Source organism: Delphinus delphis, chromosome 7 (assembly GCF_949987515.2).
Source record: "Delphinus delphis chromosome 7, mDelDel1.2, whole genome shotgun sequence".
In the NCBI taxonomy this organism is placed as follows: domain Eukaryota; kingdom Metazoa; phylum Chordata; class Mammalia; order Artiodactyla; family Delphinidae; genus Delphinus; species Delphinus delphis.
In genome coordinates this window covers 89,006,114-89,026,495 of record NC_082689.1, presented here as the reverse complement: position 1 = coordinate 89,026,495, position 20,382 = coordinate 89,006,114, and the positions used below count along the sequence as shown (strand labels likewise).

Genomic DNA, 20,382 nt, shown 5'->3' with positions numbered 1-20,382 from the left:
TAGAACAAAATCTGAACTCTGTACTACTCCTAACTGGATTAGACTGCCTCTGTAGTTCGTAAAAGCCATGTCCTTTTGCTGATTCATACAGAGCTATTGTCCAGTTAAAAACACTAATTTCCAGCTGAATTGCTTTTACTGAGGTTTTCCCACATTTACATAATTGATTTTAACCTAATGCACCACTTCAATATTATTTTTTGTATGCATCTTCCGTTCCAACATATTGAAAGAGATGTTTTCAAAAGCTGTTTGTGTCAATCAATTTTGTCAGTGAATCACATTCTTCAGGAAAATGGAACTAACAAAAAGCAATTAGAATGTTAGGCATGATTTATTTTTAGTGTACCTGCACTCAGTCCTAATAATTCATGTGCTCTGTTTTTTTTCTTCCTGTTTATATGAAAAAATATTGTATTCTCCAGTGTTGTGGTACATAAATGATTAGCCCATTCCACTTCAAGGATGTATGAGAGGGGAAACGAAGGAAGCAACGGGAATTTAAGAGAGTTGCATAAACATTTATGCAGCTATTAACAGCAGTTACCTTCCTCAAACACTGGTCGTCCTTTGCTTTTTTCTTTATGATCAGCATTTATTAGAAAACATTTTGATTTTTTTGTCTCCATGAGTATATTCTCACAATTTATATACCACACTATTATTATGGTTTGCACACACAGAAACTCTCCATTTAAATAGTTTTAACTAATGATATTATAATGACTTAAAGTTTTACAGCTATATTGGATGAAATCATTTTTATTGCCCCAAATTCTAACCTGTCAGATGATTTTCTGTCTTTGATGCGTGCCTACCTTATAACTGGCTGGAAGGTCCTGACAATCTTGAGAACATCCACTGACTTTCCTACTCAAGCATTCATTTACATGGCAGTTTCTTTCATCTGATCCATCACCACAGTCATCCTTATTGTCACAAAGACCTTCACTGGGAATGCACCTGCCATTTTTGCACATAAAAAATGAACTGTTGCATGACTGTTCTGGAAAAAGAAAATAAAACAAATGGAACATAAAGAGCATGCCATTGTTTTATACTACAATTGTTGAATACATTCACAAATATGATGACTTGTCTGTCAAAAATTATAGTAAATATATGTACATATAAAATGCTTTATATTCAGTGTAATATTTTATACATGAAGAAAATCAAGGGCAAACTGTACTTTCATGTTCAACACACCGCAAATCTAGCTTTACATTGAAATTTAACAATCAAAATAAGCACCTATACTAAAATTAATGGAGTATTTCTGTCTTCATCTATACTGTGAAGAATGAGTTCAAAAGTGTAATGATAGCTTGACATTTCCCACAAGCCAAAAGTCTCCGAGAAATTATACGTCACTAAAAATTAAGAATCTGGAATAGCTAGATATTCCTAAGTTCTTTTTCTTCCTGGATATATAACATTGATATTTTTAAGTCCAGGCATAAAAAAGATACTTGCGGTAAATCATAGTTGTCACAAATATAGCTATAGAAAGGAGTTCAAGTTTTGCAGCTACTCACAATCTGATGATTTAAACATTACTCATTACCATACATGATAAAAGAATGCCTATTAACATGTAAACTACATGAGAAAAAAAGTAATTGGGTTTATTCTAAAATGTATAACTATGTATTCAATCTTTGGAATAGTAAAGTGTAAAATAGACCAAGTTTGGCTATGTATATATTTCTGTTCAAATGATATGCAATTTATTTCATTTTGCCTAAGTCTGAATAATATTGACTCTATTTCAGTAAATCTCAATTTCTTTTATGATTAAATTTTCAAGTAGGTCCATACAAGAAAATTATCCTCACATAAAATAATATATTAAGAAAAAATGACTTCTTTAAAGGAGGAGGATGATGAATTCATCTGGTTCATTGCCACAAATCTTCATATTTGGGGCACAGACTTACACTTCTATAACTAGCTCCAAAACAAAGTTGGTTACTAGGATCCTGCATGGTATCAATAGAAGCATCACATGCTTAATTATTTGCATTTCCTCTCACTGAATATTATATGAGACTAAAAAACAGAGTCACAATATTGCCTTAAAAAAACAAATTTTGGAATAAACATAGTATTATATATTTTCTGTACCTGCACTTTTACACTTTGGATTTATAGGTGCTTCATCAGAATGGTCTGGGCAGTCAAAGTCTCCATCACACTGCCACTGAGTATTTAAAAGACATCGTCCATCAGCACAACTAAATTCTTCGGCATTGCACTGTCGGTATCCTGGAGACAAAGAAACATTCCAATTCATATAACAAATATTCATTAAAACTTTATTTCATAATGTACACTAAACTTAATTAACCATGTGAGTTACCCAGGCCTCTTATGGGAAATGTTTCTCATTTCTTTCTAGGGCAGTTACAATAATTGCAAGAGATATTTGTGGTTGGAAGTAGGATTAAAGTCCAGAAAACAAAGTTGGAAACGAGGCACTCTTATTTTGTTTCTAAGTAAGGAAACAAGAATGCAACACAAGTATACAACCTCTGTTCACTTATTATCTGTATCCTAAAGATTTCCTTTAGAATGGAAAACAAAATGAAAGCTACTCAAAATTATTTTCAAGACTAAGCTTGGTTAGGTACAGTACTAGAACATATGGATGAACTGATTCTGGGTTATAATAATAATTTTCAGAAGCTATAATGTCACGTTTATGTTTGGGAAGCAGCATTAAAAGTGTAAAGAAATTGTTAAAATGAGAAAATTAAAATCCAATTCATAGAGCAATAAGCACAAAACTGTTGTAATTATCCTACATATTGATTCTTAGAGGCATTAAAAGGCTTTGTTCAAAACACAGTATCCATCAATCAGTTGTTAATGTTCATATCTAAGCTGGTTTGTAAGTAAAACTCATTTGATTTTGAATATTATGAAGTTTTAGATTGGTTTTTTTCCAGAGTTTGTTAACAATAAAAAATGTCATTTCTATTATAAACTTTCTGGTAAATGTAGGCAAATATTTTACTTTTGAAGAGAGAATGTAAGATTTTTATGGTTTAAAAATAAAATTTCAGCAGAAAAAAAGATTCAACAATGATTATGTAATTGAGACGTTTATCATATTGCATGGCAAAACTAGATAGCTCTAAAATATCCCCAGTTTCCCTAGTATTCCTTCCCACCCTCTCATTCTTCACTAGTTTCTCCTCTTCACTCAATACATATGTTCAAGTCTCTCCTAGTCCAATAACAACAAAAATCCATCCACATAACTCTTAACAAGACATGTCCCTTCTTCCCTGCTCAGTCAAGTCCCTACTCAATCTTCCTTTCACTTACTTACCTCTTTGCTCTCACTTACTTTCATTCATTAAAGTCTCATTTCTGCAACATCTACCTGCTGAAATTCCTCTCAGAGCTAATAAATATCAAGTGACAGTTGGTAAATTCATAGGTGTCTCTGGCTCCTACCTGCTTCACTGTCCTCCAGTGCTTGATGCTGTTGTCCATACTACCTTGGAAATAGTTTCCTGACTTAATATTCATAATCCACTCTCCCAGGCTTCTTTCTAACTTTGCTTTTGCTATTCCCTTTTCACCCTCTTTCTGTATAAAGTTTTCTTCTGTTCTACTCTAAAATGTTACAGGGTAAGCCCTTATTTCAGTCTTCAGTATATGGTTTTCCCCTTTTCCTTTCTACAGTGTTGGGTATTATCATTCTTTGTCATATTTTGAGTATCACCCTTATGCTGATGGCCACCAGGTTAATATTATTTGTCCTGATAATACTCTAGAACTAAATTTTCAAACACTCACTATACAGCTTCATGTGATTGTCTGATTAACACTTCATATTCAAAATGTCCAAAATTAATTATTTGTTACATTTCTTCTCCCACACCAGCAAAACTGCCCCTTAACCTCATTCTAAAGCTCATTAACAGCAACACCATCCTCCAAGTCATACAAGCTAGAGATTCTACTTTATCCTCCATCTGTAACTGATAGATGCTGCATAGGGAGGGCAAAGGGAAGCTAAATCTACTACCTTTCATAGGTATGTGTGGATTTCACAGCTTTTCATTTTATATTTATTCATGTATACATTTAAATATTTTACAAAAATACTATGTTCACATATTTCAATATCAACTGGGAATTTTTAATATACTAATTTTTATCACAAAAGTTATATATGTGTTCATATATAAATTATATAGATATGATGGTTAGATAAATATATATGTGACAAGATAAATTTCATAATAATAACATTAAATTTTAACAAGTAAATACATGTATAAAAAGATAAAGCAAAAGAAAAATGTTAAGTATCTAGATTCTCTGATAGCTGTGAACTGTATTCTTTTCTCCTCACTCAAATATTGATTTGGCTGTAAGACTGAACTAACCAGCTATATATTGTCTTTAAAATAAAAGGTATTTCAAAGTACTTAAAACCAAACACATTTTTATCAACATTTTCCAGTGTGGTTCTTGATAAGAATACACTACAACAAGTAGGCATAATTTTCAAATAGGTGTGTAATTATGGTAGAGTTTAAAGAGGTTATATGTGGTGTGTCTATATTACTGAAGTTACATGTTCTTAGTGAGATTAAGAAATGTATTTCTTTGTTTTTGTTATTTATTTATATATTCCTGGAGTCATTTTAAAAGACTGTTACTCAGCCTGAGAATCTTCTCCATGAAAAGTTTATATATACTTACCACACTGCAGTGACTCATCAGAGCCATCTCCACAGTCATCATCATGGTCACAAACGAATTGCTTGGGAATGCATACTTTATTATGGCACATGAAAGCATTTTCATCACATGTGTTATTGGGAGCTAAGAAAGACATCACAAGAAATTAAGTTAGATGAGCACCGATTTTATCTTCCCCTACTTTATGAGTTTGGGAAATGTATGTTATTGTACTCAACACACTCAATAATTCAAGGTTATTTAAAAAAGGAAACTTAGCTAAACATTCAATATATCAATTAATAATATATATTAATATATGTATTTCATTATAAGTAGTATTTGAATATATGAATATAAATATATATAATTCAAAGTTTTAGTGTTAATATGTTCAACAGTTCTAGAGTGACCTTGAAATTTCAGGCCATTTAGCAATTTGTAAGTTTGCCGAAGGATGAATTCAAAGGTTCATATGTGATAAAAAATCACTCAACTATAATAATGTGGCTGGGTTTTTTCTCTCCTCATGCTTGTAGTAAAGCTAGTAAAGTGATAAAAACCTGTTTCTTTGTGAAAAATGGACCTGAAAAGACCACCAAGTGCTAATGCTCATGATGGAAGTGAAAAGAAAATCAAAAGGGCTAAGAAAGTTACTGTTTTCAAGAGGAAGATAAAACTTTGGGGTGACTTCAATGGGGTCTTAAAATAGGTTAAGATCTATGGTGAGATGAGCCCAACCATAAGTACTACACTAAATTAGGAATATCGATCCATAAAATGGAACTTCAATCCTTTTGGAATACTGATCCATGAAAGTATTCTCTAGCAAGGGTCTTAACCAGCAGGAAAAATGGCTGATTAAAATGTGCAGTAAAACTTCAGCTAACTCGTACAGAGGAAATAAGCTTTAATAGTATATGTATAGCATCATAGAAGTTTGATCATTTAAATATTTTAATTACTTTTCTTACATGGAAAGGGTAAATGCTATGATATGACTCAAGGTTTGGGATATTTCAAATGTTAAGAATCTGCTATATGATGGATGTTAACTAAGCTTGTTGTGGTAACCATTTTGTAATAAGATATAAGCATATCAAATCACTATGTTGCACACCTAAAACTAACACAATATTTTAGGTCAATTATATCTTAATTTTTTTTAAGTGAAAGCAAAAAGAATCCTCTACATGTTATTACAGTACACTGGAAAGGGGGAGGCTTTGCAAAAAGTTGCTCTTCAACTCATATTTTATTCTAAGGAAGCTATTTACCTTCTTGGTGCATCTGTTTATTTATCTGTTTAATGAGGATAATAAAACCTATCTGATAAATTTTCTGCAAGAACTAGATAAGATACATGAAGCAGATCGGCTCATTTTAGGTACTCAGTACATTCTTAGTTGCTGTTTCAATTCCTATCTATACAACAATTATCTTTGGAAGATCCCCAAAAGCACTTCACCGAGATACCGTGGAAATTCAATAATGTAAATAAAAGCACCTACCAAAATAACTGATGTATAATGGGCACCTGAAAAAATTTACATGCCTTCCAATCTCTCCCCTTCATGTCTTAATAGGCACTTTGCTCTACCTAGAACACTTCTCTTTCTTCTCTTTTTCCTTCACAACTGAGATAACGTTATTACTTTTCTTGAAATCCTTCCATGAGACTTCTAAGGTTTTTTACACAATATTTATTTGTGATGACCTAGTATCTTTTCTATGTATCATTCTGACACTTAAGTTATTATAATTATTCTTTTACATGCTTATCAGCTCCCGATCCCCAAACTGCCCCACACTACATGAAAAAAGGAAATCTGCTTTCAAAACTCAGTAATGACTAAAAAGAGACATGAGCAGGTGAAACAAAAAGAATTACTTAAATTCAATCAAGTGTAACTAATTTTAAACAAATTTATTTTCAAAAATGATACAGAAGCCACATAGGAGCAGCATTCAAAACTGCCCATTATAATCAGAGTAAAATTCAGTTACTAATCACTACGCTAACTTTTAACTGTGTGACAGCTTATATAACTCAAGTGAATTATGCCAATTCTAATGCATGAATTATTCTTTAAGATACTAAGCAACAGAGGCTTATTTGGAATTAATGCTTTCATGTCACTTCAGTACAATTTGTTGTATTTTAACATAATTTACTTAATAGCACCCATGTGGTCCAGAAGTGTTAATATGTGTCCTGGAGCATTAACTTGCTACAATAGCAACAGTATACAGGGACCATCTGGATCCCTGAATTGATGCATAATCCTTTATTATGTAGCCCTCAGTGGCCCCATTGACCTTTACAGGCACACATATCAGTTTCAAGATCAAACTGATTTATTCTACAATAGCATGAGCTCTGTGCACACAAGCCTGTCTCAAAGTCTTCTTTTTCCTTCTCTGCTTTAAATATCCCCCATATACACACACCCACATATACGCACTATTACATTATGGCTTCAATTACAGTTTTAAAGACCTGAAGACAGGTCATCAGAGAGATGACTGGTAGACTTCACTTTAATAAGCAGAGTTCACAGCACTGTTCCTAATAAATTGCTCAACAGATCCCCTATGTGACCTTGGGATCAGCATTCAAATACTCAGTCCCTTCATTCTCCTGATCATGCAAAGGAACTTATCTAAATTTTTACTATTGAGTAATCCCCTGAAAATTTCCTGAGGTGACCTAGGGTTAGAAACTTAGTAAACTGTCTGGCCTCCAAAGTTGTTCCTCTGATTCCCCAGCTTCATTCAGCTATATACATACTATTTTTACCTGACCTAAGGGCTAATATCCTATCCGTAGGACTAATAGGTGTTTACTGACCTTCTTATCAGTAGTTATTTAGGATCACAGCAGCCATTTACAGAGTATCTGTAATAGACAATCTAAAAGCCTTCAAGGGGAGTGTGGGGTGGGAGGGTGGAGGAAGATGCTAAAAAGGAAGTAACAAACCCACCACACACACATACACAGCGTAGTTAAATTATCTCAGGAATGAAGTGAAAAATCTTTGTGCATCAAAACCAGTTTTAAAATGGGTAATCCCTCTGTTCATGTTGGAAACACTCTGAACAGTGGTTAGAGGGGTTGCTGAACTCTGTGATGACGACATCCCACCTGATTAATTCTGATACTACGTATGAGTCCAGGGATTGGGAAAGTGAGAGCAAAGGTGATATGGTGAGTACTACAAAAGCAACTGTCTGAGGATGCTGCAGCAGCTTTCTTTCATAGACAGCCCCATGAGTGTTCATACCACAGCCTGCTGTGGAGAGCTCATCGCTTCCATTTGGACAGTCCCTTTCACCATCACACAGCCAGTGTCGGGGCACACAGGCATGGGAGCCCTGGCAGCTGAACATGTCAGGCGCACAGGTGATGGCACCTGAAACCCACCAAAAAAAATGCCATTAAGATCACACACAGCAGGTCCGCTGAGAAAGATCTATAATTTCATTTCCTATAGACAAGAAGGGAAGCAGAAGAATGCCACTGACAAGGAAAAAACTGTAGTTATTTGGAATCATCACATATTATCCATCCCCTATGGACAGTTTCCTCTCAGAATTCATTCCTTCTCAGTAGCAAGTACTATATTTCTTAAAGCTACATGGCAGAAAATAATGAGTATGTTCTCCCTGTAAAATGTAGCAAAACACAGAAATCTCATTGTGAATAAACTGAGATAAAATTTCAAAAGGACTGAACCTATAAGGATAATAACAGCATTTTTATTGCTTAATCTTTGCTAAGCACTTAACACATTAACTAATTTAGTCCTCACAATCGCCCCAAATGGTAGAACTATTATTAGTCTCATTTCACAGAAAAGGAAACTGAGGCTCTGAGATGTTGGAAAGCTTGCAGGAAGTCACAAATTGCAGAGGGAGCCACATGTTGAACTGGGAGTCCAAAACCTTTTTGATTCCTAAGTATCTTCTCTTAACCAGTAATATCATTACTGTTCCTCCCCACCTTGTGTTGTTGAAAAGTATAAATGTATGCATGTTCCCTTTGCTTTTACACACTTAATAAACAGAATCTACCTTTTCTTCGCTCTATCAATTCAATGTTCCTTCAGTTGCATGATGTTGTTTTCAAATGTATACAGGAAAAAAAAAGAAATGCTTGTTGACTGTAAATTCAAAGGGTCATGGGTGGTTTCTCCTTGTTTTTCTTTATATGGGCATAGGGTAATCGAGTAAAATTAGAAAATGATTCATTCTCCTGGTATTTCCCAAGCCCCAAGTACAGTTATACATGTTGAATGGTTTATTTGTTATGTATATAAAATATTTGTTGAGTATATCAGTAACATGCCCCCAAATTTAACTTCCCTTTAATTTCACTTTCTTGTGACCAAATGCTACCCATAGAATAGATGTTAAAAATCAAGTTGTAAGAATTATTAAAAAAATGTTAGTATCTCCAAGAAGAAAATATGACTGCCTAGATTGATGGATAGTTGTTTCCAAACCTTTAAAGCTACTTTAATTGGATTACCAATTATCATCTTACTTTTCAGCCACAGAGTTTTTATGAGAAGAACATGTATTTTAATGCAATATTATCAATATGGGAGTACAGCAGGGTGACAAAGTGGAACCTCCTGGTGATCTTTTTCAACATAAACATGTCTCTTCCTACATATACTTTAATTGGGAGGACAGAATGGCAAGTGAATATTGAAAAGTCCCCCAGGTAATTCAGATTTGCTTATTTGTTGAGTATCAGTGCTAATAGAATGAGTTTAATATGATATCTATTACTGGAAGAAATTATAAAGAAAATCTATTAAACAAATGTTGCTTTAATTTAAAAATGAATTTACTTGCTACCTATTGTCTTTAGTACTTTCTATAATAAAATTCTCTTCCTACAAGTTATTTTTACATTATTCCTCCTTATCTATTTTTTAAGCTTGTCATAAGAACATAGAGTGTCACTTTCACTATTAGACTCTCAGTTAGTGCTTTAATTTCCATAATATTTTTATTATTTAGCTGGAGATGCAAAAAATTGCATTCTTTCTGCTACGGAAGTTTCGATACATTTAGCACCCCTTGTCTACTTTCTTATTATCACTCCAGTTTATTCCCAAGGGAGGCATAATAGATATAGCATTGATTTTACTGTTGAGAAATTTAACTTTGTATGACCTTGCAGAAGACTAGTGTCTGAGTTTCACTCTAAAATGAGGGTTATGACTAGATAATTACTAAGATACCTAAAACTATAAAATGGTATAAAGCTCTTTGCAGCTAATTTTCTGGCTCCCTTTAAAGTGTTTCAACAGATTCTGTGTTAAGAGCATACCAAAACATCATCGTCAATTTAAAAGAAAATGAGCCAAGGAAAAAACTCATGGCTTCCTTCCATAATTACCACTGTCATCTGGAGACACATTGCCTTTCTCAGGGACATGAATCCCAAGGGAGAAGGAAGACAAGCTGAAGGAATTCTACCAGATCCATCTTGGGTACCTACTTAGATATAATATTTGATTGGTGAGAATTACTATCCAATTTAGTAAGTATTTCAGAAACCTGAATTCTGTTCCTAGTTCTGTCATCACTGATTCACTGAGTGACTTCAGGCAAATTTATTAACCTCTGTGAGTTTTTCTTTCTTCATCTATCACATGACACAGGTGAACTAGACTATGATTTTTATAAGTGAATCCTCAAATCCCAAGTCAGAACCACTATGTGCTTATGAAGAAAGAATATGTCTATATCAGAATATTTGGAGATGGGGATTAAGAATCTACATTTTTAACAAACTTCTGAATAGGATTTTTTGTACACTAAAGGTTGAAAACCACTGAGATAAATTATTTATAAAGTTCCTTTCCAATCCTAAAATATTAAGTCCAATTCATTGACTGATGCTTGGTCTAAAGCAGTAATTTTTATGTAACAACAGCTTGGTAGCATATAAATTGCAGCCTGTGATTATATTAAACAGACTGGGTGTTTTGATGGCAGGTAAATATGTTCATTACCATTAAATCCTTCAAAAAACTTATCAGGGACTTCCCTGGTGGTGCAGTGGTTGAGAGTCCTCCTGCCAATGCAGGGGACATGGGTTCGTGCCCCGGTCCGGGAAGATCCCACATGCCGCGGAGCAGCTGGGCCCGTGAGCCATGGCCGCTGAGCCTGTGCTCCGTAACGGGAGAGGCCACAACAGTGAGAGGGCCGCGTACCGCAAAAAAAAAAAAAAACCTTATCAGGACATTGATAGACTTTGACATGACAATACCACTCTAAAAAATAAGGGAGGGAGCAGGAGAAACACAACAAAAGAGAATGGGAATAAATTCATTTATATAGTACACATTGGCCATGTCAGCTGATCATGATAATTACATAAGGTAGATGTAACCATTTAATAGGTAAAGAATTTGAGGAATAAGGGATAAAATGGACCAGCCCATGATCACACAGCTGGAAAATGCAGACGCGGGAGAATTCAACTTTGTATGACTTTAGAGTCTTTACCACTTCTATTATACTGTGTCCACTTAAGAAGGATAGAGGTGTCAGGGGAGCCATTTAGTGTAGAATTAAACAAAGGGTCAAAAGCAAGATAATTTTAGAGACCAGAAACATGTTCAACCTGCTGTAAATTGGTAGTCTTTTTGTTAAAATTAAACAGGGAACTCTACTCAATACTCTGTAATGGCCTATAAGGGAAAAGAATCTAAAAAAAAAAAGAAAAAGAGTGGATATATGTATATATATAATTGATTCACTTTGTTGTACACCTGAAACTAACACAACATTGTAAATCAACTACACTCCAATAAAAAATTTTTTAAAAAGAAGTATTTAATAGCAAAGAGAAACAAAGTAATTAAAACAGACTGGCCAGTCATCTAATTAATTAATGATTTTTTTTTCCTTTCAGAGGTTTTCGATAGTAATCTTTCTACATTTATCTTTATCTGTTGTATAACTAAATTGTTTCAGCTGTGTAAATAAAAAGTAGATTTTAGGTGGCTTAATACAGGAAAATAAATTGCCTACTTTCTGAGGATATCTCCAATTTTATGATACATACAGAGAACTTCATTTTAGTGTGAACATTATAAATCTTATAGTCCTTTTTCCATGATAGTGACCTAAATAGCAGGCCACAACTCCTGAAAATTTAAAAAATGTGTTAAGTACACTTAACTCCATAAATGAGCCTTATTCTATGACTCAGGTCCTTTTCTCTCTTAAATGAGAATGATAACAGTTATGAAATAGGGTTGATATAATGAACAAAGAATATATAGCTATAGGTACAAACATACATATGGAAACTGATCAGAAAGATAGACAGATAGACATGTAAATAATTTAGTAGAATGCCTGGCCAACCATAACAAATATATGGAGATTAGGTTGCTTCCTTCTTCTACCTCTTAAAAAATTCATTTAATAATTAAATTTAAATTATTTGTTAAATGTCTGTGATTAATTAAAAGCAATCACGTTGGTTTTTAGCCAATGTAGTTGACGTATAGTAAACACAGACATTTGGCACTCTACCTCTAATCCTATAAAGCTGAATGTTTAAGTACATTTTAAAATCATATACATTAGCCTGCTTCCTTAATTTCCATTTAAAACAATTAAATAAGCGTAATTACTATAATACACAAACACACACCATGTGTGGCTTATGGCAGTATAAACCTGCATAGTAAATTTGGATGGTGACTTAGCAATACTTATCAAGAGCAATGAGAAAATTTTCAGTCATTTGATCCAAGTAATCCCAATCATTGAGATCCATTCTAAAGAAGTCACTGAAGACTAGAAATACAATTTGCAAATACATTCATTGTGTCGATACTCAGCAAAAAACCCTAAAACTCTAATAGTAAATGTATATATGAAAAATTGTAGACTGATAAGTTGTCATAAAAATAATAAAAACAGTTACATCGAAATGTATATACATATACATATAAGTTTAACAAAGTAGAAGACAAAGTTTTCTGTATACTCTAAAACAACAGAGCATATGTATCATACTCCTAAAAACTGAATAAGAACACAAAAGAAAAAACTCACCACAAATGCTATCACTTTCATCTAATCCATCTCCACAATCAGCCTCTCCATCACAAATCCAGTGTTTAGATATACATTTTTGTGCAGAACATGCAAATTGGTTCCAAGAACAAGAGGAACCTAAAAAAAAAACAAAAAACAAGCAAAAAAACCCATAAGAATGTTTGTTTTAGGTGCAAAAGAAAAAATAAATCCTTTGAGACATTCTTAGGAAAGATCCAACACGAGAAAGTTCTTTAGACTTTGCTAAAACCAGCCATCCCAAATAAAACAAGCCAGAGTCCTCTTCTCTATAACAGTGCTATAAAATTTTGACCACGGCTTGCATATTCCCTCTGAGTTATCCAGGTTATACAACATTGTTCCTTCAACATAATCTCACAGGGTTTGACTTTGAGCTAGTCAATATGCTGGTCACTCTCCCTAAGTACATTACTGTCTTTTTCTAACATGTAGGGTACAGATATAAAATAAATATTCCAAGTGTGGTCTAGTCATTTTTTCCTAATTTTTTTTTTTTTTTTTTTTTGCGGTACACAGGCCTCTCACTGTTGTGGCCTCTCCCGTTGCGGAGCACAGGCTCCGGCCGCGCAGGCTCAGCGGCCACGGCTCACGGGCCCAGCTGCTCCACGGCACGTGGGATTTTCCCAGACCGGGGCACGAACCCGTGTCCCCTGCATCGGCAGGTGGACTCTCAACCACTGCGCCACCAGGGAAGCCCTTTTCCTAATTTTTAATCTATTTTTGAACAGTTGGAGAAAAAAATTACATCCTAGGCAAGGTCATAAATATGGTGAACTCACCACCATATACATTTGTTTTTAAAGGTGACGTGACTCAGGGGGTTTTAGCTTGATGACAAGCCATCAGTTTTGTACCTATACATACTTAACACTTTGATGTTTTCCTTTCTCTCCCTTGGGAACACTTAAATCTGACTAATAACATCCATATTCATTGGCATGGTGGCTGGTATTTTATTACCAAGTTATGCATTTATAATTGTGTATTCCATTTATTTCCAAAGTTTGTGATTGCTCTCCTCCACCCTTAGTCCATTTATCACCAGGAAACACCCAAGAATAAAATCCTACCAAATTAATATGTTCAAAATGTAAATGACTATAAAAATTTGATTTTTATCGTATAAACTATTTAAAAACTTTGCATTTTTATTTCAAATATTGACTAACATGACCTGTGAAAAGAGAGACATTTAGAAAAACTGAAGCCCAGAAAAAATAAAATTAAAGAAGATACAACCATATAATGGCTTCTGTTCCAGGAAGTATGACTCTACATAAACTATTTGTAAAGTTCTCTGTTAATCTTGTTCAGAATCTGGCTGTAATGTAGAGATATATGGCATCTTAATCAAACAAAATGCACCTTCATATTTCATGATGACATTTACTTTTATGGGACTTTGGCATTTCTTAGACAATCCATTTTTAATCTTTTTTCCTACTCTGTCTATTCATCACAGTGTTTGCTATTTGTGTTAAATGAAAAGAGTGAATATATGCTTTTTATGCTTTTTTAGGAATTTTTTTGGCCTGAAAATCATAAAATCCATAAATTTTATAAAAATAAAAGTTTTAAATGCTTTCTTACCTTGCCAAGTGAAATGAAATGTACACACACAGAAATTAGGATGTGGATAGTGATAGACGACAGTTTGAAGAAATGCAAGTTTAACTATACTATTTAAATCTATACATGTAATTAATAGAAACATTTAGGATAATAATAGTCAATAAGAGGTAGGGAGACTATAATGAGTTGTGTGAGCTAAATCCTTATTTTTCACAGTAGAAGGTAAATACATTGGCATCTAAACTTAATAAGTCAGGAAATGAAGGTATAAATATATCATTTAGATTAATGGAGGTAACCACTAACAAAAATAGAAAAGGTTAAAAGAAAAGGCTGTATGGGAGATTGTTATTCTCCATTATAAGTTCTTCTGTTCTATTTTAATTTTTACCATTTTGTGATATTTAATCAAAATAAAAATTGATGTTAAAATCAATTAGCAATATTTTGTGTAAAATCTCTATGTAAGAGAATATCAGTATATAAATAATAATACAGTTTATAAAAGTAAAACAAGATATAATGTCTCACCACAGTGGAATTCATCAAGTCCATCCTCACAATCTTTCTGACCATCACATACCCAGGTATTCAAAATGCATCTTCCACTAGGACAACCAAAATAATTTTCTTCACATCTGTGTTTGTTTTGAACTGTGATAAAATATAGAATTTAATGTCAAATAAATTAAATTAATCTTAGACTTATGCAATATAGGTAGATATCAAAACAGTAATACTCCTTGAACTGGAAGAGGTAAATAACAAGAAAACTTAAATAAAAAGAGCTGAGCTGAGGACATTAAAGAATGTCCAGGCCATGAAAACCAAGGAAAAGCTAAAAAACTGGCATAGACCAAAGGAAATCAGGGAGATATGATAACCAAATCCAATCTAGGATTGGATCCTGGATCAAAAAGAGGATATTAATGGAAAAACTTGTTAAATCCAAATAATGTGGAGTTAACAAAAATAAAATAAAACATTTTATAGATGACTATAAAATGAGTACAAAGGCTAAAGAATCGTTTTAGGTGGAAAATATTCTTAATTCCATACTTATGAAAAATAAATTACATTATAAAATCATTAGTAGATTTTTGCTGAGAAAGTGTAAACTTGGTGTTCCATACTTAGTGGGTACATATGTTTTGACAAGATTTATATATGTATTCTCTATTCTAAGGAAGGAAGAAAAACAAGTTGCAGTAGAATCTCTAAAATTGTCATACCTAACAAAAATATCATGAGAATAAAAAGTATCTGTATATAAAATTATTTTGTAAATTATATATTTTTCAGATTGTGGAGTATTGTTATTATCATAACCTCCAAGAGCACATAGAAAATACTAGATTTTTCTCTTTATTGGATGTCATTCATCCCCTTGCACCTTCAGGTTTACATAGATTATGACTGGCTCACAGCCAATCAGGAAATAAATCTTAGAGTACACATGGCATCACACCATAGTGATACATTATGACTATTTTAAGGTAACAAAAATTACCTCCATTCTATTTTTTTAATGCCAACTTTGTAGATCTAATTAAAGATGAAAATTACTTTTTGAAGGGATTCATCATTAACACAAAAAGTCTTGATTGTGCTGGATGTCTTATTTTTTCTTAGGATATTGCCTAGATATAACCTAAGATATTTAGACTGACCTTTTACTGGCTTCCTGTTTGTCTGCCCACCTGTTTCATAAGTGTATATTAATGCCCCTTTCCTACTTCCCCAATATAATCACTATTCTCTATTAATGTTGAAAGTTAGCTTTCAAAATCACTTATTAATCCTAGAAATATATAAAGACTACAAATAAAGTTAAAAATACATATTTACAAGCTTAATAGATACCTAGTTATACTGCCTTCAAAATAATTTAAAAAATTAACTATAGCCATAATGAGATAAAGAATTGTTGCAGAAGAAACATTGGAATAAGAATCTAAACACCCAGTTTCCAAGAGTCTAAAGCAATTTTCTATATTTAATGTTTTATATAATGAAGCATAAATTTTAAAAAAAAAAGAAAAGATGTAGATGTGCAGTGAGCCAGTGCCTCCAGAGAAGTTATCCAGTTCCTCCTAGGATACAGCGAGTCTTTTCAAACCCAAAAGGAACATCACAGAGTGTCACACACTGATGAGCAGTGGGGAAAAGAAAAAAAGGAATCTGCTATTTCCCAGTTAATTGATTGATTATGCACCATTAAGAATAGCAATTCTTTAGAGTAGATCGTGTGTGTGTGTGTGTGTGTGTGTGTGTATTGTATACACTTGTGTGTGGAATACCTACAAATATAATTTCTTAAAATGTTTCAAAAACTTATTACACATCTACTAAGCATGGAAAAAAGTGATTGTAGCAGCAGGGTCAGGAGAAGGAAACAGCAGTATGAGAACACATGTAATGGTATACTACAAGCATATCTACTTTCAGTTATAGTAATTTAACATCTTTCTTTCTGGTATTATTATATATTTCTAAAATTTGTTTCCTTAAATAGTTAGAAAGAAATAGGTTCATGACCTTCTCATGGAAGGCATTCTCCTAAGAATGAAGATGACACTTTTCAGTGCTTGTGTAGGTAACGATGGCTAATATATATAAATATACCAGTCTGACATTGATCCAGTAATGATAACTATTATGTTACCCATACTAGTATGCCAAAAGATTGTGTAAGCTGCATCAAATAGCCTAACTTGACAATACAAGCTGTATAATAACAGGAGTAAAGCCAGTGGTGAGAAACATAGTCTCCCTCCCTTTAGTCTATAGATAGTTTTCTCTCAGTATATACTACTTCTGTGAAAACTTTACAGATTACACATTTTAAGACGTAATCACCAACTTTAAAAGGATTAATGAGGCACTGAACATGAAAAAAGAAATTGATCCAAACATAGAACAGATTTCTCAAGTATCATTCCATAAGTCATTAAAAAATATAAAGTGGCATGTCTAGCACAGGGTGATTATTTTTAATTTAGTCTACAATATTTGTTTTAATCTGAGCCACTGAGTATCAAGAATGAAAATTAATAAGTTTATGCTATACATCCAGCCCCTAAATCTTCAAGGCAAAGACTGTTTTGTCTTCTAGAATTACCTGGGCATTTTAATTCATCTGAATAGTCTCCACAATCATTAGACCCATCGCATATCCAGGTTGGCAGAACACACAGTGAGGTAGAATTACATCTTATGAATCCTGTGGTTTTCACTCCAAGTTTATAGAAATATGTACAGTCCGTATTATCTATAAGGAGGTCAACAGAAAAATGAAAAACACCTCATCTGCAAAGATTATAAGCCTTCTATGTAGGTAATAGAAACAAGAAAAGTTAACCTCATTTGAAGAAGTAAATATGCAATTATCCTACACAACAAGGGTTAATTACATATCAATTCTGGACAAGGTTCAGTGAAGAGTTAGACACTGTTCAATGTAATGCCAAAGGTACACAGGCATGAAGAAACAAAATGTAATGGAATATCTTACTGCAGTTCTTTTCATCTGAAGCATCTGCACAATCTAGGTTCTGGTTGCATCGTGCTGATCTTGGAATGCACGTCCCATCTGCACAGCGGAACTCAACAGTGGCACAGGTTGAAACTAGAAAAACAGGTAAATAAACAAATGGATAGACGAGATAGAAAATGACTCCCTGCTTAACATTTTGAGTACTTTAATTCTTACAATTTTGTTTGGTTTTGCCTTTTTAACTCTGGGCAGTCAAACTTGACACATAACCCCCAACAACAAGCTTGGGTTAGATGCCTCATACGTCTTCCCCTGTCATGCTGTTCTTCCCTACATTGTAGTACTTATAATACTGCATTGCAGTGTCCTGTTTATGTATCTCTCCCCCCATTAAATTGTAAGCAGGGACCGTGCCTTGTTTTCCCTATCATACCATATCAGCGCTAAACCAACAACAACAAAAAAATTAAATGCTGCTGAAACTTCTCTCTCCTTCCAACTTCAAAATACAAGGTATGACACTAAGCAAATGCCTGATTGAGTGCATACAGAGAAATCCTGATCTGTTTGCTAAGAAGTGAAACATTCACTGCTATGATAAAATGACACACAGACAGAGTCAGAGATTGAGACGGAGAAACCAGAGTATTTGCTTTATTTACTCAAAGAGGGAATAGTTCAGCACTGCTAGAAAGTCATCATGCTAAGTTATCCCCTTTCACATGGCCATATTACTAACATTTGGTATAGGAAATATGGATTCCTCATGCCAAGAAACATACAAATGTGGTATGACTTGTCTCTGTTGTTGGAAAGGATTTCCAAATCCCTGCTATGCTTATATGAAAATCAGTTTTGATATGCTACCATCATTACATATTCTTTGTACAGAATAGCTTATTCTTCATCATACATTCCTTTTTACTTTGCTTACACGTTCATTACCATATAATGGTTTTCAGCAATATGTTGTGAACAGGTGCATGGCTTGTTTTGTGTTAGATTAACTTAGGTGAGATTTTTATTCCAAATTCAAATTTCCACAGGTTGATTATGTTAATGTACAACCTGAAGGGCTCTATGATTATGCCACTTTTACTAGGGTTGATATTTTAAAGAGCCTATTTAATTATAAATATAAATTGTATCAATTGGAAATGGTTAAAATGCTATCTTAAAATATGCAAATTTTATTCAAGGGTGTGTATGACATTTGTATTTCATAATGCACTGCTCTTATTATATTTAATTGTATCTTGCAATTGTATCCTTATTTGTGTTTAAATGATGATTTGAATAAATGTTTTATTTATAATTTGTAATTATAATTGCTTCACTGTTTTCTTCATTAAAAATAACATCATTTGAAACAGATAATGCCATTATAAGTAGAGATAAATACACTGTTCCAAACAGGAAAAAAGTAGGTATTTTTCTTTTACTCCTAAATAAAGCAAAATCTCTTCCATATTCTTTTCTATTACATTTCACATTCAATATTTTTCAGTGGAAACAATAAATGGAATATATAACAGAAAATAATCATGACAAGCATATACATTTTGTTTCTGACTTTGCTGTCTATCAGCAGTCTCCTATTAAGAGGCTGTGTTCCAAAAGATTCCTCATAATTCTATTATTTAGAAGACAGAATTCATTTCTCTGTGAAACAATATTCTAGATCGTGGTAATATTCCTAGACAAGTCTACAAAGATTTATCTCTAAGCTACTTGATGTGCATTATCTAATACTTGCAGTTAGAGTTTGGGATACCAGAAATCCTAATTCTGAAGCAAAGGGGGCAATCACAACCCATTCCACCATCTCCATCTACCTCCAAACTTCCATAGAGAATCTTCTGTGTACATTGCAGGGAGTCCATCTGGGTGGGTATTGGTGGCAGATAAAGCGAAGAGGCAAATTATGACTACATGAACATGGAGATGGCATGTCAGACTGTTAAGAGGACTGGAGATTCAGGGATTTCACAGTAATGGAGTTTCAAAAATGGTGCTGGGGGCTCAGGTGGAAGTAAGTGTAAAGAATGGCTTATAAGAAGAGTGGAAATGTGGAGCAAGTAGAAAACGGTCTTGGATGGAATTCTAGGAATAACAAAGAAACAGAGGAACTCTAACCAGACGAAAAGAAACTATAACTTTAAAGTTGAGAAGAGTGGTTAGGAAATAGTATTTAAGAGAAAGGCAAGGGAAAAAATGAGGTAGGGGGTCAGGAGAACAAAAATAAGGCTACTGAATCTTGGTGAGGAGGGCCTATTAGAGTGGGTGAGATGTGCAAATAGGAACCGATTGTCCCTTTACTTCTAATCCTATCTCTATAGATTCCATGACTTGATACAGAGTTTGGGAACCACTAGAGGGTTAAATAGGGTGATAAGTGGCAATGGAATTGGACATGTCAAGTGGTTGCACAATTCCATAAGCAGCAGGATCAAGGTGGTTGTGGGGATTAACGTCTCCAGCATTTGTAGACA

At 33.6% G+C, this 20,382-nt stretch overlaps 1 protein-coding gene across 1 annotated transcript in view; it reads right to left on the bottom strand.

Annotated features, from left to right (window-relative positions):
* Positions 1-20,382, bottom strand: part of LRP1B (LDL receptor related protein 1B) — a 1,457,034-nt gene that overhangs the window by 257,177 nt on the left and 1,179,475 nt on the right. The window contains exons 48-55 of the mRNA XM_069540814.1: positions 17,909-18,022; positions 17,516-17,665; positions 14,926-15,048; positions 12,799-12,918; positions 7,989-8,117; positions 4,726-4,848; positions 2,128-2,268; positions 819-1,006 (exon numbers count right to left, since the gene is read on the bottom strand). Coding sequence (XP_069396915.1) covers positions 819-1,006; positions 2,128-2,268; positions 4,726-4,848; positions 7,989-8,117; positions 12,799-12,918; positions 14,926-15,048; positions 17,516-17,665; positions 17,909-18,022 — 1,088 coding nt within the window. The remainder of the gene's footprint in view (positions 1-818; positions 1,007-2,127; positions 2,269-4,725; positions 4,849-7,988; positions 8,118-12,798; positions 12,919-14,925; positions 15,049-17,515; positions 17,666-17,908; positions 18,023-20,382) is intronic.